The sequence below is a fragment of the Topomyia yanbarensis genome, chromosome 2 (genome assembly GCF_030247195.1).
Source record: "Topomyia yanbarensis strain Yona2022 chromosome 2, ASM3024719v1, whole genome shotgun sequence".
NCBI lineage: Eukaryota > Metazoa > Arthropoda > Insecta > Diptera > Culicidae > Topomyia > Topomyia yanbarensis.
Genome location: NC_080671.1, coordinates 61,250,277 through 61,273,726, shown reverse-complemented (window position 1 = coordinate 61,273,726; position 23,450 = coordinate 61,250,277). Strand labels below are relative to the sequence as shown.

Sequence of the window (23,450 nt, the reverse complement as noted above, 5' to 3'; positions counted from 1 at the left end):
TATTTTATCCCCGGATTTTATTGGACAACCCGGTGACATGTTTGCAGCATTTTGTATGGTTTTGGTGCAGCGGAAAATGTTCGTGAGATGTCAGACCAAACGACGCAATCACTTTCTTCGTACTGCTTTCGCAGATTGGCTCGATTTCGAACTTTAGGAGAAAAGAAGCGAAACTTACCGACTGAATAAGCTGTTCAGCAGAACTGCCAATGTCGCAGTATCGTGCAGTTTAATGTTAACGAAGCAAAGCTTGGTACTACAATCCGCTGCGGAACTTGACCTTCTGTTGCAACACAACCTCGGAGCGATTCTTGTATGACTAGTGCTATGATTCCACTTATTACTTCGAATCATTCGTGGCTGGCACCCGAGCATTCGTCGGCTGTCTTTGGAAACCAGAGGCTTGTCCTCTGAACCACCAAGTCCCGCTGTATAGAGTTATTGCTAATAATAATCAAGAAATTCAATAAAGGCATTTTCTTTTAATTATTAGTGAAACGGAAACTATAGAGTTATTAATTTTTGTTTGTTTATGAAACATCACACTTATATAAAGGAATTTAATCGGTTCACAGTAGGGGAAAGAGGGTAACAGTGGAACTATGAAAACAATACGTTTTCATAGTTCCACTGTTACCCTCTTTCCCCTACTTTTTTTCGCCAAAAACATGGAAGAATTTTTCATGCGAAAACAGTAAAGCGCACAGGAATGACGTCTTCTAGCATGGTTTATGGTGATCGAAGTCTTGCATTTTGATGATATAGTTATAGTGATTAATCCCCCTTGAAGTGAAATATATGCTACAATTTTTTTCAAGGTATGAAAATCAAGATGAAGTCTTCAGAAATGTCAAGGAACTTGTTTTTGTGAACATCTTTACTATGCAGACAAAAAATCTCTATTTATAATAAACTCGAGGTTATTAACCATTGTTTGTAAATGACCACATGGGACAGTGAAATTATTGCAATTATCCTATGAAGCATTGCTTCCAGTGAAAATTTGTGTTTATGGTGAAACATGAAATTTCGATATATCTTTGTAGTCTTTCAATTTAGACAGGTTTCGACTACCTTTTCCAATCAGACTATTGAAAAAATTCTAGGAGAATTTTATTGAGCATAGGAAGGTAAAAATTGAGCATATTCTAGCACTGCAAGACAACCACCTATCTTGAGCAAAACAAGTTTTTCGTATTTCTTTCCCTTTAAAGAAAAAATAATTTTGGAATCCTATATGCGCCGGAAAAAAGTTGGGCACAAAAAGTTTAAGCATTTAAAATAGACTTCATGCATTCAACAAAGATATTCGTGAAAGCAATTTCCACAACTTTTCCAAAGACGTTAGCTCATTTTTTGTACTAAAAAATTGTTGAGAAATCTCACTTATAGAAAGATTAATCACGAAAATCATAGCAGAAAATGACATTTTTGATTTGTGGTCCGAAAGCACTATTGACGTACACGTGAAAATATACGAGATGAGCTAGTGTTGTAATAAAGAAAATTGTCCATTTTAATAATTTAAACTTTTTTACGGAACATCCCAAAATCACCAGAATGATATTTGAAGAGTTATTTTAATGAATTGGTTTTAAAGAGATCATCCAAAACTTCTTTATTGAAGATATAACAGAGAAAGACTTTATGTCTTCAGCAAAGTTGTTAACAAAAGCTCGCTCTAAAACTTTTCCGAAGACATAATTTTAATACTGGCAAGAAAGTCAGTAAATATAACTCACTTTTAGGAAGATTAATCATTAAAATAACAACACCGTGTGAAAGGGCTTGTAATGTCTACAAATTCCTCCGAAGACATCATTGATTCAAATTTAACGATTTAGGCGCACTATTTTGGACAAAAAAACTACTGTGCTGTTGTGCCCCGCTGCACATCTGGTTACCGTGAGTAGATAAATCTGAACTGACAATCAAAGTTTGTGTGCAATGATATGTGTTGATGCTATATCCGAAGCAAACTGAGTGCAAGCTATAGTCAGTGGTGTAATAAGAATTTTTTTTTGGAAATGTGTGGGTAGATAAACACAATATATATTTTGTTATAGTAAGGTTTAAAAAGCTTCAAAAGCCTGGCATGTAGTGTGTTGGCACTGTGTGGGACTCACGATCGTGTATAAACAATAAAAACAAGCCTTACTTTTTACACCCTTCTTCCCCACGGAACTACGTCATCGTATTACTTCGTGGGGGGATCGTTGTGCTTTCGTCGCACCTCTTTCTTCTGCTCTATCTCGGAGCCTCACATGGAGTGGCTCGACCTATGACTTTTGATTTAACTCTCGACTCGTGTCTTGCATCTTGTCTCCATTGATTACGTCCACGTGAGCCTTTTAAGTGCTGGTTCCTTGAGCCATTTAGCTCATGTTTCCGTGAGTCATTCAGCTCCCGGCCATATCGCGATCTACTTGGATAGTCCCCAACGGTGAACTCACGCTACTCCGACCGATAGTTCCCCGACGTAGGAATTTCCCCTGACACCGATACCCGCTTCCTTCAGACATTTAGCTCGCTGCTTTATCTAGATCAACTCGGATATTATCCTACTCCGACTGGGAATTTCTCTCGGTACCGGTGTTTGTTTCGTCAGCCAATTAGCTCCTCATTTCCTCACGATTCTGTCGGGGAGTCCACGGCGGCGAATCTACCCGGCGGTAGACTGCTCTAGTTACCAATGTAACTTTCTGTGAGCCATTTAGCTCCCCGCTCCGCTGCTCGGTCTAGTCCCCGGCAGTGGACCTAGCCTACTCAACGGGCCAGCCAGTAGGTGCTGAAGTCCATCCAGCGATTCCGGGTGGAGCGTAGCTTCCGATTCACTGGCGCCCCGACGACCCAAGTCCAGTGCTATGTCGCGTACTACTCAACAGGTCCCCGGCGATGGACCTAGTCTACACCGTTGGAGAGTTCTGCGGCGGCGGAATTTCTCCCGAAACCCGATTTGTGGTTTCCCGGCGGCGTTCTAGCCAATGACACTACTTTGTTGGTCCCTTCGCCACTTCCTCTGCAGCTCGGAGAGTATACTCGTACCCACTCTGTTGGCAGCACGCCAGATATGATCGTCGTGGCACATCTCATCGACGGTATTGTCCACTGTCACCCCAGCCATACCCATACGAACTTCTTCGAACCTAGAGCATCCAAATACCACGTGTTTCGGTGTCTCTTGCACGTCCACACATTCCGGGCAAAGAGTTGACGAAGCATGTCAAAACCTATGCATTTACTGCCCAGACAAAAACTGCGTCAAATAGAAGTTCACCTCTCCATGCTTCCTATGTACCCAAGCAGATACATTTGGGATGAGTCGGTGGGTCCACTTTCTTTTCTCCGCGTTGTCCCACTCTTGCTTCCATTTAGCCAACGAGTCCGCTCGGATCAGTCTCTTTGCATTACGAGGATTTCTCCGCTGGTAGCATTCCACGTCCTCAGACAGAGTGGTGCAGATGGGAATCATCCCGGCATCGTTCTGTACGCACTTGCGACACGAACAGCCATTAGGCGAGACGTGCTCGTCAACTTCGTCCGGTTTCGCTTTGCGTTCAGTGCAGCAACCCACGCCGGTACGCCATACTTCAGTATTGAGGATGAGACACCCGCCAGGAGATGTCTCGTGATGCCTCTTGCTCCTCCGTGATTCGGAGTGATCCTTGCCAATGTGTTAGTTGTCCTCGCAGCCTTCTCACATACATAATGGACATGACTGTTGTAATTTAACCGATCGTCCACCATCACACCCAGGTGCCTCAGCGCACGCATCGATGGGATGGATTGTCCTCCGACACTGATCTCGACATGTTGGATCTTTTTATAGTTGCCGACCAGCACTACCTCGGTCTTGTGGTGAGCCAGCTGCAACTTGACGTCAGCCATCCAGGTTTCCACGATGCCTATTGTCTCTGCCGTCAACATATCCACCTCCTCAAGGGTCTCTCCGGTTATCGTCAGGACAATATCATCTGCAAAGCCAACGATCTCAACTCCCCTGGGCAGTTCCAGTGTTAACACTCCGTAGTACATTATATTCCAGAGCGTTGGGCCGAGTATGAAGCCCTGAGGCACTCTCGCCGTGACCCTAATCGACCTCTGCCCCATATTCGTTTCGTAGACCAGTACTCGGTTCTAGAAGCAACTTTTCAGAACCATACACAGATAGTCCGGAACCCGCATTATGTGTAGCGCTACGGCGATAGCCTCCCAGCTAGCACTGTTGAACGTGTTCCTGGCGTCTATCGTTACCACGGTGCAGTAGCGATTACCCCTTCTTTTTTGTTTCAATGCTTTCTCCGCGGTGCGGATGGCGTCCACCTTCGATATCTCTTTCCGGAACCCGAACTGCCTCTGCGATAGTCCGTTCTCACTTTCAGCATAGGTCGTCAGCCTGTTGAGGATGACCCTTTCCAGGAGTTTGCCGAGAGTATCCAGCAGGCATATAAGCCGATACGATGCTGGATCTACTGGTGGTTTCCCTGATTTTGGTGGCAACACAAGCTTCTGGATCTTCCATCTATCCGGGAAGTAGCCTTCCTCCAGGCATTTCTGTAGAACTATCCTGAACATGTCTAGAAACGCCAAGATCGCGGTCTTCAGTGCCACGTTGGGGATACCATCCGGTCCAGGGGCTTTCTTCGCTTTCAGTCCTTTTGCCACTATAAGGAGCTCGTCGTTGGAGACTCGATTGTCACCAGCATTTCCATCGTCTGCATCAACGTACGGTGTAGGTGGCCATGAAGTTGGGTCGTGCTTCGGGAAAAGACCATCCACGATAACTTTCAGTTTGTCAGCGCACATTTCAAGTGGCGTCATTGGACCCTTGATCCTCTCCATAACGACACGGTAAGCATTGCCCCAGGGGTTGGCGTCTACTTCTCTGCACAGCTCCTTGTAGCAGGTGGACTTGCTTAGCACTATCTCGCCTTTAAAAGTGGCTCTGGCCGCCCGGTATGTTACCTTACACTCTTCTCTGACTGCCTCAGATCTTACTTCCAGAACCACGTACTGCTATACTAGACCGATGCCGGTCAGAAAAGGGTTCCGATTACCGCCGGAGTCCCGCAGGGCTCGATCCTAGACCCGGTGCTGTGGAACCTCATGTATGACGGGGTTCTGAGACTGAAGTTCCTTCCTGGGGTCAAGATCGACGGCTTTGCCGACGACGTAACCTTGGAGGTCTACGGGGAGTCAATTCCTGAGGTAGAACGAACCGCAGAACACGCGATCAACACGGTGGAGGAATGGATGAGCGCGAGAGGCCTGGAGCTCGCTCATCATAAGACGGAGGTAGTTATCGTCAACAACCGCAAGTCGGCACAACATGCAGTTATCCATGTGGGAGAAGTCGCGATCACTTCACAGCGGAGTCTGAAGTCTCTCGGAGTCATTGTAGACGACAAGCTGACTTTCGGCAGCCACGTCGAATATACATGCAAGAGAGCGTCGACTGCTGTTGCGGCTCTATCAAGGATGATGTCCAACGGCTCAAAGGTGTGCGCCAGTAGACGTAGGTTACTGGCAGGCGTTGCCGTATCTATCCTCAGGTACGGCGACCCGTCATGGTCAAGAGCACTGAGGGTAACCAGTTACCTACAGAAACTGGAGAGCACCTACCGCGTGATGTGCCTCAGAGTGATATCTGCCTACCGCACGGTATCACACGATGCATCCTGCGTGATAGCGAGTATGATGCCAGTCGGGCTGGTCATTCGGGAAGATGAGGAGTGCTTCGAGCTACGTGGAAATAGAGGAGCCCGCGAGCGCACCAGGGTGACCTCGGTCGCCAGATGGCTGGAAACAACCCCTGATACCCTTATTCAGCGGATGTGTTAGAGAGTGAATCAAGGTGCGATAGAGAGAGCACCTAAGTAAACCTCATACAGGACGTATGAATGCGTGAACGAGAGTGAATGAGTACATCAAGTACACTGCTCCCCCCATAAGTAATACCGAGAGGTAGTCCCTGGGGGGAGCGATGGCGGAGCCCAATGGAGTTTAGTCGGTATTAATGGCAGCGTCACCATTCGACTCGCCCCCAGTACACCCCGTGTGGTAGCTTGGACACCTACCAATACCACGTGTACTGGGTTAGTACGTAAACGTTTTCTCCATTGTAAAAAAAATCTTGCTCTTTGAACGCGTCTTCTGGCTTTTAGGCAGGCAGCCTTTCGTTCCACCAGTACGCCGGTAGTTCCTCGGTTCCATTTTCATCGGCATTGTTAAATCACATGCCCTTGCTATTGTTTCCGACAGGGTCCAACATTACTTGGATTAGCAGCTCTAGATCGCTAATGAGCAATCAAAGTAGCTTTGATCACATTGCACTAAGGTCCCAAAGCTGTATTTAGGAAGACAAAACAGTTTGCGCCTAAACCGTTGGTTTTAGATATATAGTATCTTCGGCAAACTTTCTTAGAACTTTCTTGCCGATTTTTTTATATTAGTAGAATTAGGGTGGTCCTTGTCGTTATGGTGTTCAAAGTATCAACTTCTTAGATATGTAAAATTCAGCTACATAATGTTCTACAAAGTTATAAATCAATTAAATTTAAGCAACTTTTCTAAAGAAACTATGTGACTATCTCTAATGGTTCATGTGCTATGATTTTTGCAATATTTAAGGTAGGGTGGCTCTTCAAAAAATGGTTTTCTATTAATATCTTTTTCTGTGTTAATTTCTCGCTAATGCTTTGTTCTAGAGATTTTTAGAACTTTTGTAAATACACATTTTTGCTGAAGCAATGAAGTTTCTATCTCTTTTGTTTGCATAGTTACAGGCGATTTTCAAAATAAAAATGGTTTTTTTCAAAGCTATATATGTTCCAACATTGCAAATGGATTTTCAATATTTTAATTTCATTTAAAAGATCGGAACTTTTTTAGTTTTTGGTGAAAAAATTACGAGAGCGTTATTTCTGTAAAATAATTAATTAATTTTTGAAAATGGTGTATTTTTCAACAAAAATCGTTCATAACTTTTCAAATAGACGAGATAACAACTTTGTTACTTCAGCAAAAATATTCGCCATACAAAGTTCTAAAAGTGCTGCAAACAAACTATTTACGATAAATCAATGTCTCAAGTGACAAATAAGAAATAGTGATTTTAAAGGGTCACGTTTTCATCGCTCAATCTCTTATGGTACAATCAACTGATAAATAGTTATTGTGTGCCGTATGTCATGGCAATTCTATTGGATTTGTAAACGTTTTTCAAAGAACAGTCTACCGTACATCTAAATGGTACAGTGGATTAACAGTAGTGTTAGCTGCAAACTAACGTTAATTCTAAATCGGCCAACAAACGTTATCTATGCTCACTTAAGTAAATCCTTTTTGGTTTGGACTAGTGCTCAAAACGAGTGCTAGAAAGAAAATGCTTTAGTTCACGTATTGTTATCTTAAAATAAAATCTTGAAACGAGTTTGTTATTCATAGCAGCGGAAATTATTGTATGCTTTTCCAACATTTATGCAATGTTCGAAACTATAAATTAATTATCGACTATAATGACGGCTGTGGGTAAGTTAAGGAAAGATTCTCAATTTTTTGTTACTTCAAAACAAATAAAAGTAAGAGGTCTGAAAATCGCTAACCGCGAACTGGTAAAATAACTCATAAAGCATAATTCCCCCTGTATAATGCATGGCGGTTGCTTCATTGGCCACGTAATAGATAACTTTTATTTAGAGTTTACTATAGTACGCTTTTAACACTATTGTAAATTCACACTAACATGTAGTTGTACGGTAGAATGTAGTGAAACATAGATGTTAATAGATTTTCTGTGATTTTTGGTATTATCACACACATTGACTATTTCTCAGTTGATTGCACCATAAGAGATTGAGCGATGAAAACGTGACCCCTTAAAACCACTATTTCTCATTTATCACTTCATACATTGATTTATCGTGAATACTTTGTTTGCAGCACTTTTAGAACTTGTATGGTGAATATTTTTGCTGAAGTCACAAAGTTGTTATCTCGTCTATTTGAAAAGTTATGAACGATTTTTGTTGAAAAACACACCATTTTCAAAAATTAATTAATTATTTTACAGAAATAACGCTCTCGCAATTTTTTCCCAAAAACTAGAAAAGTTCCGATCTTTCAAATGAAATTAAAATATTGAAAATCCATTTGCAATGTTGGAACATATATAGCTTTGAAAAAAACCATTTTTATTTTGAAAATCGCCTATAACTATGCAAACAAAAGAGATAGAAACTTCATTGCTTCAGCAAAAATGTGTATTTACAAAAGTTCTAAAAATCTCTAGAACAAAGTATTAGCGAGAAATTAACACATAAAAAGATATTAATAGAAAACCAATTTTTAAAGAGCCACCCTACCTTAAATATTGGAAAAATCATAGCACATGAACCATTAGAGAAAGTCACATAGTTTCTTCAGAAAAGTTGCTTCAAGTTGATTGATTTATAACTTTGTAGAACATTATGAAGCTGAATTTTACATATCTAAGAAGTTGATACTTTGAACACCCTAACCACAAGGACCACCCTAATTCAGCTAATATAAAAAAATCGGCAAGAAAGTTCTAAGAAAATTTGCCGAAGATACTATATATCTAAAATCAACGGTTTAGACGCAAAGAGTTTTGTCTTCCTAAATACAGCTTTGAGACCATAGTGCATTGGCCACTTATGACGATTATTGATGCCCCCGGGGAACTCGCCAACTTCCTAAGCTAATATCATACCTATTTCCCAGCAAATTCTTGACCGATTTTTACAAACTTAATTTCAAATATAAGTAATCCTATTGGTTGCTGTTGAATTTCATTCGGTTCGGACATTTGGTTCCAGAGTTACAAGTTGGTTAGTAAAGTCTCATTGGTATTTCTCACATAAACCGTTTCAATTGTAATACCTCAGAGGGTAAAAATCTATTGACATAGTCACCAAATTACTGCGATTCGCAGGTCTAGATCTTTGTTTGCCAAGCAATATATTTGAATATATTGTCCACTATCGACAATTCCGGAAGTCCCGGGTTCAAGCATATTCCACATTTAAAGTAACATCCGTTCTTCGGTGATGGCTGAGCCGATTTTCACAAACCAAGTCTCAAATAAAAGGCATAATATGCAGTTGAGTGTTGCATCGCCCCTCCCCCTTACCCTTACACTTTCCTCCTTCATCACTTGCCCCCACCCCTTTGAACCTTACACTGCCTCCTCCCCCTTGGCTGCTGTTCCGCGTCAAATATGTTTGTTTCTGGAAATGGAAACAATGTATCAAATATTTTAATAACATTCAGAGATGTTGCCAACGGTCTGTCTATTCATTCAACGTGTTCTATATTGCAAAATCTACCAAAATGAAACCGGTAAAAAATGAAAACTGAAAACACCGCCAACTAGCACCGGTCTCCCCAACTCACATTTTCACTCTGTAAGCAGAAAATTGGATAAAAACCATCAGCGCAGGAGGGTGAATTCCTACTTTGATGGATTGGATTTAACGTAACGAATTCATCTCATCAGTATATGGCACCCATCTTGACCGCCACACCTATAGACGCTAAACCCAAAGATGAACACACGATTGTGTTCTCATAAAACGATAAACTGGTAACGATGGAAGACTGGGGCCCCGGCGTCATTATTACCCGCTAATCCTAATAGCATCAAACTTCGTTACAACACAAAACTTTTCCGGAAATTATCACCGTCTTTTCGCCGGCATTTTCCTTCCCTGACCCGAACATGGATGCAACGCAATATTGTTGCTCACTTTCTTGCATACTTAATCTGCATATTTATATCTAGGAATAGATAGAGCATCTTTCCCCGTACAAAGTCTATGTACAGTTCAGTTTGCGTCTATATCAAGCGAAATAGAAAAGAAAGAGAATGCACCTACCGCTGTAACCGCATTCGCGGACGGCGGCATGAAGATAAAAAATTCAGCGTCTAATTAAAAGTTTCTTCCCACCCAAGTACAAGCGGAAGCGCATTTCAGATATGGGTTGTTAGAGCGGGCGTTCGGAGTGGCGAAATACGATTTGCACAGTGCGAAACTAGAAGGCAGCGCAGTGGCGGTGCTGCTGAACCGCAATGAAGAACGTTAAATGGGTCTTGTCTCCCCAATTACGGCGCAGAGTTGTTCGCGGAAGCTGAAATTGCACTGTGAAGAGTTTGGGAAACAAACGAGGACCTTTGACGTGCTCTTTATTAAAGTCTATTGTCAACTAGTTCGCTAAGTTTTTGTACTAACAATAACGTGGACTGAAAGGGTCGTTAACTTTAAAATGGGTGGTTGCAATTGTCTTAACTTTATTCGAGTCATAGATAAATTGCGTGATAATATCATCGAATAGTTAATTTCTAGTTATGGTTTAGGAGCGGACATTTTAAGGGGATCAGCTTTTAATATCTTCACAGTATACGGAAAAAATACTCATAAACCTTTGTTGCATTAAACCATAGATCATTCTAAATACCACGAAGAAGTTTAACAGCACCTAGATTATTCACAGTCTGATGGTAAGAAATGTCAAATCTAAAATTATGTGGAAAGACACGGATTCACAGTTTCTCACTCAATAGGACCGAGACAACAGTCGGCAACAACATTTCCTTCGGTATTTAACACGTCAAACACACCTTCGCCTTTTTGGTTGGCGAACATTGCCCCGTGGGTGTTTCGAGCCGGAGATCTTTAATTAGTTTTGTTCTACTCGAGGGCACGCTGAAGTGTTTGTTCCGCACCAAAGAACAATCGTGACGTGAAAGTTGGTGAATAAAACGATCAAACGAGATTGTCTCGCCCGGTGCCTGTTAATTACCGTGACGAAAAATTGGACCCACCCACAACATTACAGTGGACCGGGTCTCATTTTACATTATTATAGCACCGCCGAAAAAATGTAATTAGTACAATGCACAAAAAATATTATGAAAGGTAGCACAGATTCCGGACAAGCCCAAAAGTTGGTTACACCAACAGTCTAACTGACTTTCGCCGGAAGAAAGGAAGAGACCCTGTTAGTTCGTTAACTTTTGATCCAATTTCGCCGAGCTTTACGGGTCGCTTAACTTACAGCACCCACTGTTGCTACAACGTTCGAAAGACCGGTACGGTGTCCAATGAGCCGAGCGTTATGTTTGCAGCTCGGCGGCGGTCTGGGGAAAGCTCTCCACGCACCTAAAGGATAAAAGTGTTCACCAGTTCGGAAGGAAGGAAATGAATGTCAATTCTCGGTAATGGGCCAATTATCTTGAAAATTTACGATTGGCGGGACTGGAAATAAAAAAAAACTGAAAATGGTTCGATGTAGGATGTTGTGGGCATCGATGCAACAAAAGCTTTATGACAACTGGTTCATTGTTTGCTAGGTTTTATTTATGTAAGCAGATCATTACGAAAACGTGGTGAAGGCCGTTTAAAAAACCTGTTTTAATCCACCTAGCGGTGCAATTGTGCCTTTCTAATTTCTCTAAACTACGGCACGGAGGCTTTTTATGTTCAACATAATTGTGGAAATGTCCATTACATTCTTAGTACACTTTGCACTTATATACAATGGTATGCCAGCCACGAACTTGATGAGCTACGTGTCGACGGTAAACACTTGAAACAAAAAATATCATACTCCATTAGCCTAATCAGCATTAGATCAATGTTATCTGCTTGCTAACTCATTTTGTCATGCGGGGGTGGGTATGTGAGGAGGGCGAAAGTCCCATGAACTAACGACTCCCCAGCTTAAATTGGTATGCTTTGTGATACAGTGGTGGTTTAAAGATGATGGGGTTGAAAGGGAGGGGTATGAGGGCTGGATGGGGTGGTGGTCTGAGGGGTGATTTAAAGAGATTTTTAAAGGAGGGGAGTGAACAGTAGAGAGGGTGGTGTAACCCCTCTCCGTAAACCATCAACTACGCCCCTGTTAAAATCCAGAAACCTTATGCGAGTCGAAAAAAAATTTAGGTTGACGTTTTTCAGAGTGATTGCATAACTTTCTATATGAGAAAGGCAAAAAATGTGCCAAAATCCAAAAAAGTGTATCGTCGTCAAATTTTTTTTCGAGTTTGCATCAAATCTCGACGTTTCATGCACCTTGAACACATTTAGCATCAAAAATAAAAATTCTATTTTTAATTTTTCCTTTAGTTTATATGAGAAATTTCTGTGTGGCCGCACTCTGAAACCCGTAATTCCAGAACCAGAATTCCGATCGATCCAAAATTCAATAGCAGCCGATGGAAAGGTTGCACCTTTCATTTGAGACTAAGTTTGGGCAAATCGGTCCAGCCATCTCTGAGAAAAATGAGTGACATTATTTGACACATACGCACATACACACACACATACACACACATACATACACACATACACACACATACAGACTTTTTCCGATCTCGGCGAACTGAGTCCAATGGGATATGATACTCGGCCCTCCGGGCCGGGATTAGGTTGACGTTTTTCAGAGTGATTGCATAACCTTTCTATATGAGAAAGACAAAAATGGTACAATACCGCATACAGATTTGATACGAAAATCGCGGAATTCTCAGATGTAATATTGGTGGTTTTCTTACAATGAAATAGCTGCATTTTGATTCAATTTTCATGCAACAAAGGTAACAAAAATTCGAATATTGTTTTTGCAAGATGCTGAAAGCCGAATCTTATATACCAATCAACTCAGCTCGACAAATTGGAACATTGTTTGCCGTATTCTTGTTCGTGTTTCTCAAGAATGCATCGATCGATCTTGACCAAACAACTTTCGAATTCATGGTTCAACATCCAAACCGAACGTTAATCATTCATTTTCATTATGATGATGGTTATAGATAATGGCATTGTATAAAACTCCTCGTTTCTTGCTATTTTTATTAATAACTGTCAAAATTGAACGTTTTATAAATCGCTTGATAATGTATGCGAATGCCCATTGAAAGAGATTGTTGAAATTGTTATTGAAGCATCCTCAGTAGAGGTATTTAACATTATTGTCCGTACTTTCTAAAGGAGACACGATGAATATTTTATCTCACATCCTTATTCGAAGCGCCATTCGGCGAGTTATTCGTCGCAATGCTACGGAATCGATCATATGTTCGAAAACTGTTGAGCCATGTAGTGAAAAATTTTGTTGTAAACTAAGCAAATGGATATCTGAATTGCAGTAGGCAATTAGTACACATTATGCTTTTTTTTCGATTATAGAGGTTTTAACCTTAAGGTCATTCGCCTCTTCGGGTTAGAAAAATCTCTTATGAAAAATTTCTAACCCTATGTGCGGGGTCGAGACTCGAACCCAGGTGCGCTGCGTACAAGGCAATCGATTTACCAACTACGCTACGCCCACCCCAGTGAGATATTTTTCTTAATTTTTTTAAGTAATTATATTGAGACGATGTATTCTGCAAATTTATAGCCAGGCTTGTTATTTGCTCACACAATGTGCCACAAAGAGCGAAATACACCGATGAAAAATAGAGCAGCACAAAAACACTGCGATGTGCAGAACGACTGCACAATAAGAAACTTGGAAACAAAAAAGAGAAAGATCTGTGCATCAAGCGCTGCACAATTTCGTGCAAAGAGTCACCTTGAAGAGCCACTTTTTGTGCCTCCCCTCACTAGCAAGCAGGTTGGAAGGCGAATCAAACTACAATTCAGATAAAGTTTGATCGGAAGAACGTTTTGAAAATGTTTTTGGTTGCCTTCTCTGCTTCCGTGTGCGTGGGACCAAGATTCAGAAAGCTGCATATCAGCTAAGTAAGACCTTTTCAAAATCGTGCCAATAAGAGCAACAGCCAACTCTTGTTTGAAAATCCCCGGCCGTCATCAACCCGCTTTTGCAGACGAAGGAGACCACCGAATTGACACTAGCCGAAAAAGCCAACAGACAGCTAGCAGAGCTAAATCCCACAGTCATCGAGTGCTCGGGACGTACGATAATTGTAAACTATCATAAACATAAACTATCATAAACAGACATTTCTGAGAAGCAGATGTGAATTCAACTCAGGAACATAACCACTTTCCCGAAGCTTTCGGTTCCGCTGAACTTGTCCAATGTGATCAACGTGGGTTTGATTGGGTATCAGTGAGCTGAAACTATAAATCCAAACATTTTCGAACACATTTTATGAAGCTTTACATCTTTTAGATACCATGCTGATTCCGATTTATATGGGAATTTCATGAGTGACTCAATTCTTCAACCTGTAACTCCGGAACCGGAAGTCGGAATTAAATAAAATTCAATAGCAGCCTATAGGAACGTTGTACCTTTCATTTGAGACTAAGTTTGAAAAAAATCGGTTCAGCCAGCCAGTAACCGATGTGCTTATTTTTGGTCACATACAAACATACACACGCACACATACATTTGACTAACTCGACGAACTGAGTCGAATGGTATAAGAGACTCAGCTCTCCCGGCCTCGGTTATAAAATCGGTTTTCAGAGTGATTGCATAGCCTTTCTATAGGAGAAAGGCAAAAAACTGCAAAAAGTGCCTTTTTTCGTCATTCAACCATCTATATCTTAGGAACTAAACATCAGAATCAAAAACAGATTAATAGCGTTCTGTCTGGGTGTGAGGCCTTTCATTTGCAATTTATTTGGATAAGATCAGTTCAGCCATTGCTGAGGAACACGAGTGAGAGTTTGTCCGTTTCATACACACACAGGCACACACAGAAATTGTCCCAAATCGTCGAGCTGAGTCGATTGGTATATAAGCTCGGCCCTGCGCGCTTCGGAATTTTTTTTGAAAGTTTGAGCGAATTCTATACATTTCTTTTATAAGAAATGTAAAAAATTATGTGGCTCTAAAACGACCCATTTTAGCTTTTGAAGGTTAAATTGATCAAACGTGGTTTTGTGCTGTCTTTGAGTAGACCTACAACCTTTAACAGCTCACTTGAAAAGTACATTCAATTTCGTAGCCACCATCAGATGGGCTAAGTTCTACTTTAATGGAAAAGCAGCGATAAACATGAACTTTGTCAGTATATTCAACGATAAATAAACGAGCCACATTAGGGCATCGCAAATTTTTTTTTTTTTTTGAATTCTCAAAGGCCCCCCCTCTCATATTGTGACAAATGTCAAAGTAAGCTCAGATGCCAAATTTCACATCATTTGGACAATTCTAGACCCCCGCCCACTTCGCTTGAAATTTTTGAAATTGGTGCTATGGGAAAATGTGGAGGAAAAATATATTAAATGCTATAACTTTTGAAGTAGCAATCAGAAAATTACAATTTATACCTCTTTTTAAAGGAAATAACCTTAGTATTAGAATGGAGATATTCCTGTTTCTATAAAAAATACGGGAAAGTGGGGAGCTGTGTCATTTTGACCCCAAAATCCCCTATTTTTTTAATTTTTCTGCTCCGTTGTGCAAACCATACATATTTTGCAGTTTTTCTAATGTAAAAAATTTCAGGAATTGAATGGAAGCTTTTAGACCATTGTCCGAATACGAAAAGTTGGGGTTATAGGGCCTTTTGTCATTTATATTAAATTTTATCATTTTCTTGTGCATATATCTCCATTATTCTTCATTCAATTTTCATAAATTGTACCTTGTTCAACGTGAAAAATCCTTAGGAATAAAATAAAAATAGATTCGTTACCGGTAAAATTCAGAAACATCAAATTATCTGACATATAGTCTCGATTTCACATTTTTATCATAAAATCGCACATTTTAACTCCATTTGACAACAAAATTCTTATTTAATTTACTATTTATAGTGAAAAACGCACTTAGAAATCACATGAGAAAAGTTTCATACCTGGAAAAATAGGTGAAGTTGAGGTATTAGGACATTCAATGAAAAAAAAAATGGTTTGTAGAGTTAATGTCAAAAAATTGATGCTTTTGAATTTTAACGCAAACGAATCTATTTTTGTTGTATTTCTAAGAATTTTCCACGTTCAACAAGGTACAATTTATGAAAATTGAATGAAGAATAATAGAGATATATGCACGAGAAAATGATAAAATTTAATATAAATGACAAAAGGCCCTATAACCCCAACTTCTCGTATTCGGACAAAGGTCTAAAAGCTTCCATTCGATTCCTGAAATTGTTTCACATTAGAAAAACTGCAAAATATGTATGGTTTGCACAACGGAGCAGAAAAATTAAAAAATAGGGGATTTTGGAGGGGGACCCCACTTTCCCGTATTTTAATAGAAACAGGAATATCGCCTTTCCAATACTAAGGTTAAAGAGGTATAAATTGTAATTTTCTGATTGCTACTTCAAAAGTTATAGCATTTAATATATTTTTCCTCCACATTTTCCCATAACAACAATTTCAAAAATTTCAAGCGAAGTGGGCGGGGGTCTAGAATTGTCCAAATGATGTGAAATTTGGCATCTGAGCTTACTTTGACTCACAATATGAGAGGGGGGGCCTTTGAGAATTCAAAAAAAAATTTTTTTTTGCGATGCCCTAAGCCACATGTAACTTTTTGAGCTGATGCAACAAAAAATGCATCCATAAGAATAGACCAAAATGGGGTGTTGAGTATGCTCGGACTATATGACAGCTTCGCTGAGATTTTTTAAAATAGGTCGTAGATTTGGATTTAGGACTCGATAGATGATTTATTGAAAAATAATGTTACTTCAAACAGCAACCATCAATACCAATATGAAGATGAAGTGAAGATGTCCATGAGAAGCTACTTTTTATTTAAATATAATTGTATTCATTTCGAGTCGATGTTCGGCTCCCCAGGTATTATATTTTTACGATTTGATGAAACTGCACTCATTATTATACATGAAATAACCGAACTTATTGCGGATCTACTAAGGCAATTAACGCTATATCGCAATCAGAGATGCATCCGAATGAACTAAATGTCTCATTAGTGAACCAATGGTTATTGCTTTCGCATCGAATCGTACTCGTTAAATAACAAACGCAAACATTTAACGCCCGAACCGTTCAACCAATAAGCACTTCTCTTTTTATTAAATTATTAAACTCTCATGTTCTCTCGTTGATGCTGTCGCATTAGCAGAAATTTATCCTGCCATAAATAATTTTATTCCCCGACACCACGATTTTCTTCTCGAATCACAAAACCCACTACAACATCTTCCCATTTTCTTTTTCTCCACTGCAGGCAGCAATCAGCGGTCACTTTTGCGAGGGAAAAAGAAACAACAACCAAAACGTGTGTTCGCGTGTGTATCGCCGCAGTGTTGCTCTGCGAAGTGCAGATACGTCGAGGCCCAAGTGAAAAATTTGTTCTTCCCAGCGTCCTCCTGGTCCGGCGAGGATGAAGCTGAAGCGAATGGGCGAAGAAATTCATAAATACGTGACTTTACGAGCAGAAGCATCAGCAACAGCAACAGCCAGTGCGACGTGTAGTGATCTCGTCGAATGTCATCGGCGTCGGCGTCGTTCCCGGCACGCAGAAGATGTTAGGCGGATACCCAAAACGCCCCCCAGTTGAGAAGAGGACCATCCTTGTCGCCAAAAGCGGGCGCGAAAGATATTCAAATTAAATGGGTGACGTCTAATGAATCAGCCGTAGGACACATTCCCAATGCGTTGGAATGCATTAATTCCGAGGGTGACAGTGTTGTGCCAGTAGGTGAGAGCAGAGTGCTTTTCTAATTGCGAAACAATAATTCTGTACGACTAAAACTGTGATATATTGTAGTGATGCACAATGCTGGTGAACAACTTTTTGAGACTCTTGCCGTGATAGAGAAGATATCCTAACTGAAGTTAACTTCCGAGTTGTTCCCCGCGCTATTAATCACATCTGGAACGTTTATTGCCAAACATAAGCAGCTTGGTTGTCCTGACAACGCTTGACAACAGTGACAAACATGATTGGCCAACCCTACACAAGCAATCTAAACGGAAACCAGTGTATGTTCCGAAGCTATCCGTATCTCCCCCAGAGTTCCTATCCGCAAACCCAACAACCTAACCTGCCGCACTCGTTCACCCTTCCATGACAGTACAATCACAATCGACAGACCCGGAAAAACAATTGCTACTACTGCAATAACAACATCAATCTCACCTGCACCTGTTTGTCGTCGAGTGCCTTAGGATATTTTTACTCGACCTCACAGACCCTTAACTCGGCACCATCGACACTACCCAGACGGTCCCGTCCCTCCAATCACCACAACCTACCGGCGTATCATCCGCAGGCCCTTATCCAGCCGCCGTTTCCGTTCCAACAGCCACGCCCAACTGCCACCAAGTCGACGTCCACCTCGCCACCGGTTCGCTTTCAGCGCGACCAGCAAACACAGGTCGACGAAGAAATGCTCGGTGTCCGAAGTACATCCAACGATCCCGATTCGCCGGCCCTGTCCGCCTCGCCACCGCCGGCTCCCGCTCCGAGACCTCCACCGGTCCGAAACGGTTGCCAGCGATGTCGCTTCTCGGCCTCGGTGGCCTCAGCAAACTCGACATTGAACCGATCCCACCAGCATCTCTCAGGAAGTGCCAACAACACACTCACGCGGAACAACAGCTCCCGTAACAGTAGTAGGCTTCGAGAAGGCGGTGCTGGGGCAACTAATCACATAGCAACCAGTACCGGGCATTTGCACACCGCGGGGACAACTGCAAGCCTACAGGAGCACAATGGAACGTATCCCGGTGAGTGTCTTTATAAGGACGTACTCGATGCTACCGGATGAAGTCAGCGGTACGCGTCAATGTCACATTCACACTTTTTGTAGTTTCATCTAAAGAATAGTCGGTTTATATGCGTGTGTGTGCAAGAGAAAGATAGGAAATGACAATTTACGTTAGAGTAGTTCAGATTTGCATGCACAAAAATAGAGTAATCTGGTGCATAAGGCTCAACCGTTTCCTTTTGGAGTTCTGGAATCATGGAACGAGAATTATTAATTATCCTTCAAAAAACTTTAAGCTTCACTCAATCTATTGGTCTACTTTGTAAGGTATCTTGTGATAACACCCTCAAATTTTCCTTTCTATTACTTTGTGGAGACACATTGCATGTGGATGAACAAAGTCCTTTCCCGAACGGTTTGCTGATTTTCTTCTATCTCAAACGGAACGACTGCACAAGTAGATTTAAATAATTCACACCAGAGAGGAACTGGGAAAAATTTCGCTAATTTCGGTCAAGTATGAAAAAAGTTACGCAAGTTTGAAAGTATCGCAATAATTAGCAAATCAGCCTTTAGCTGTCCAATTCGATGACAAGACTGTCTAAGCCTGTTGCAGCAATGATGATCATTAAAACAAATGTGTAAAATCGTAAAAACTATTATTACGAGCCGTCAAATACTTTAGAATTTACTGCTGATGTGGATAATACAAAAATGTATAAACGAAGCAGATAGAAGACATTACAAGTTCCAAGGCGACACATATAACGTGGAAAAGACAGTTAAAAGTGGTAAAACCATTATGCAGATATGATTCTGCGGACAGCATAAAAACGTATCCGCAATAAAGTGACCCACAGAACATTTCTTGATTTGTTGAAAGTAGGTTTATCGCATCCTGTGTAATCTCTACCGGCACCGGCTAAGCTTCTCTACGTGATACAGTGGGACAAAATAGAAAAAAATCCGAACCCATCGATGTTTCCGGAAGGTTTCTTTATTTTTTTGAGCACCCTAATATAATGGTGAAATACCCGCTCAAAAAGTGATTTTTATTTGATTCTTTGACATTTTTTAAATATTTTGAAAAGTTGTAGATGCTTCAAAAACTCACTTGTTTATGGAACTAAGACATGTGTACATTAGAGTGCCCTGAAAAATTATGAATTTTTGAAAACTTAATCGGCCCACCCCTGAATCGATTTCTAGTCCCACCAGGAGTACTTGCTCCAAATTTGAAGCAAATCGGACAAGTCTAGCTACTGGACCAACGTGCCTGAAGTTTGCATGGAATTTTTCGACAATTTATATGGAGAAAACCCACTAACTCGCATTTTCGCCGTTAGGTGGCACTATATGCATCGTATTATCACTGTATGTGAAAATAAGAAAGATAATTTAATTTCCTACAACTTTGTCGAAGACTGCTAGTCAATCCGGCTTTGGTAAAAGAAGTTATTAAAATTTTAACGAAGTGATGTCTGAGTCAGTTTTGCCTGGGGCCTAGCAGTGTATGATTGTGGATCAGTACTTGATTCGCACGAACTAAACATTTTTGTGAAATAATGGTTAGTTTTAGATTGAACAAAATTAATTTATGCTGACTAAGTTACCTAAATATTGCACAAAATATTTTTGAAATAATACATTGAGAACCTTTTGCTTTAAGCATCATGAGGACTTTTGAAAAATTATGGGAAGGGGATCTTGTAACTTGTCTCTTGGCCGAGATCCCATAGTTTGCAAATTACTTTAATAAAAAAAAACAAATTACCAGCCTGAATTATAATGCGCTCTTTTCGGAGCGATGTTTCACAGTGTAGATTTGGGGACAATGCTTCGAATGGGAAGCTAAGTTTGAATATGTTGATTGTCTATAAAACATAAACTTGCTCACCGAAAACTTGCATACATTTCAAAATTTGCTAAAAATCTATTTTTTGAGATTGAGTAGAGTTGAAACAATAACTTAATATGAATAATAACAAGAATAACATTTCGAAAAGTAAATGGAGGATAGTGAAAAATGATGTTTACAGTTTATCTTTAGCAGGTCAAGATCGGTTTTAATGAGCACTTAATTTTTGCTGTATTATCAATTATGTGAATTGCTTCTAAGCAGGATTGTAATTAATGAAAATTGCAATATATTTCAGGTTAGTGGCTATTAATGGTGTATTTCTAAGTTCTGAATTGAATGGTGTAATAAAATTTCGTGTACTAGGTATTAGAACGCCTTGCTAAGTTGTGAGCTTCAATGGCGAAGAAAAATAAAATAAATGCTCTATAATTTTTTCGCGGTCACGATCACATTCATTGGAAGCTATTTACAACTTTTTGATCATTCTAGAAGTAATTATAGAGAATTCAAAAAAAAATAGCTCGAGACTTATCGTCTTTAGTAAAGTTTTCGAAAATGCTACTTCAAACAAATTTGTTGAATACATGAATACTCCATATATTCAGAGTATCGAAATATATTAGACTATATGTAAAAGATAACCTTTAAAACGAGTTATTCTCATATTACTGCATTTGATAAATCTCCTCTGTAGTTTATAAACAATCAAATTCACATTGCTTTTAAGTTATGAGTCTCTGAAGCTTACAAAAAAGGTATATCGAAGACAACTGGCTTTGAAAATTTTTCCCAAGTGTTGTTTTATTTCTCAATATGCTACATTCATATAACCTTCATATTTTCAACAGAATTTTTTAAATGAGATTATCATGAACTTTGCTGAAGCCACCAAATCTCTTACTATTTATAAAGAATGAATTCTCCATAACAACATTTAAGAAACTTAATCACCAAAATTTGTATAACAAAAGGCGCGTTGTTTTATATTGGGAAACTTCTTCGCAGCTGTTAAACCTTCAAGGTTGATTATTTCAAAATATGGTGATCTTGATCGTTGAGAAAGTTTTCGAACATTCATCACACATTTAAGTTAACATTCTTTGACTTCATTGAAATATTAGGACAAGAAACTAATCTATAGAAGTTTCAAAACTTCCATTTTAATTCTTGTTGTTTGTAGACTGGAATGGTATCTGTTAGACTACTTATGGTACTGAAATTACAATAATTTATCAAACTCATATTAAATTTTAGCATTTTCAAAAAATCGACGATTTCCATGAACCACCCCCACCAATAAATTAGGGGACTAGACTGACGATTTTCAAAATGATTGCATAACCTTTCTGTGTGGGAAAGGCAAAAATGTGCTAAAGTCCAAAGAAGTCAATTATCGTCATTTTTTTCGAGAGTGCGTCAAATCTCAACGTATAGCGAGAAACGTGCTGGGAAAATCTTAATTTTTTGCTTCACATGACTGGTTCAAGATATCTTGATGTATAAGATGGTTTTATGTGTAAAACTATACGAGGAACACAATGGCACAATCATTTTCAAAATAAAAATACACGAATGGTGAGAAAAATGAAGTTTGAGTTTTAAACTGGAAATATAGCACATTTGGCAACACTGCAACTAAAAATAACTAGTTTTTCTAGACTCATTTCCTTCAAAATGCATTTCACCGATTGCTTATAGACCAAATGAAGCCAATATAAATAAAAGTTAATAATTGACGATTGTTTTCTACGGCAAATTTTCCATGCGCGATTATGACACAAAAATTGTGTCATCAATATGCACCAATGACACGTGTGTGTGCGACTATTGTTTACATTTATAATAAAAACTCGCAAAATAGTCAACCGATCTTCGTAATATTTGTGAGATTAATACAGAATAGATAGAAGCATCAATTGTCTTCTTTGAATTGTTTCTACAATTTATAAGTTTCAAGATATTCAATCTCAAACTTTAAAAATCGTTTTTCTCGAAATGTGCCAAATCGCGGTTGTCATAAGATATCACAACAGCAACGATTTGGCATCAAAAATACAAATTAGATTTTGAAATTTTCCTTTACTCCCCCCTTTTTGGCATTTTTCAGTTCCTGCTTACATGGAATCAAGGACCGTCGTAAATGAATTAAGTATGATTTTTTGTGTTTCGAATTCATCACTTCAGTAACTAGCACCATCTGGGTGTCTAGCTAGACAATGTATGTAAACGAGTACCCAAATTAGCACTAACGGGTGTTCAATTGAAAATGAGAATGATCTCAATAACTTTCTGTAATTAAAGTAAAAAACGTAATTTTTTCTCTCCAAGAGAATTGCTCTCTGATTAGAAATGGGTGGCATGTTTCTTTTCGCTCGGGTGCTGTCAGTTCAATCGAAGATGGCGTCGAAACAACAAGCACTCCGCGAGCGTTTTGTACGGTTTGACGAAACTAACGGGTGGGTCATCGTGGAAAAAGTTTACGGTAGACCACTTTCGAGACGAAAACGTGCCCGTGACTACAGTTTCCCGATTCTGGCATCCCTGAGCGTGGAGCGGCCGTCCGGCGAAGATAATGACGAAGTTTGTGTGACGCCGGCCGAAAATATCACTGCTCTTATGCCTTGATTCACCGAACCCGCAAGATGGAGGGCATCATCTATCGGAAGAAGACTCGGTCCCCCGAGTACACGGATGAGCAGATAGCGATCGTGAAATCGCAGTGTCGGTGAATGACAAAGAACTATCGCGGGACTTCGTTCATGTTAGACGACGAGAGTTACTTTCTGCTCTTGAAGACCCAAATTCCAGGAAATAACAGCTACTATCCCAGCGACAAGTCGGCCACACCCCCCGAAGTAAAATATAAGTTTAAGCATACACAGAAAAAAATATTTTGTAATTTTAAGTTTATTTTCATGCACATATTTGGAGCATGAATATAAATGTAAAATTAAGTTC

The 23,450-nt window shown here is 39.9% G+C and overlaps 1 protein-coding gene across 4 annotated transcripts in view; it reads left to right on the top strand.

Annotated features, from left to right (window-relative positions):
- LOC131686191 (monocarboxylate transporter 2-like) overlaps positions 1 to 23,450 on the top strand; it is a 124,588-nt gene that overhangs the window by 16,884 nt on the left and 84,254 nt on the right. For 3 of the 4 annotated variants that reach the window (XM_058970424.1, XM_058970422.1, XM_058970425.1), the window contains exon 3: positions 17,146 to 18,650. In XM_058970424.1, the coding sequence (XP_058826407.1) occupies positions 18,311 to 18,650 (340 nt within the window). In that variant the 5' untranslated portion in view covers positions 17,146 to 18,310. The remainder of the gene's footprint in view (positions 1 to 17,145; positions 18,651 to 23,450) is intronic. The other variant, XM_058970423.1, reaches the window with a different exon arrangement.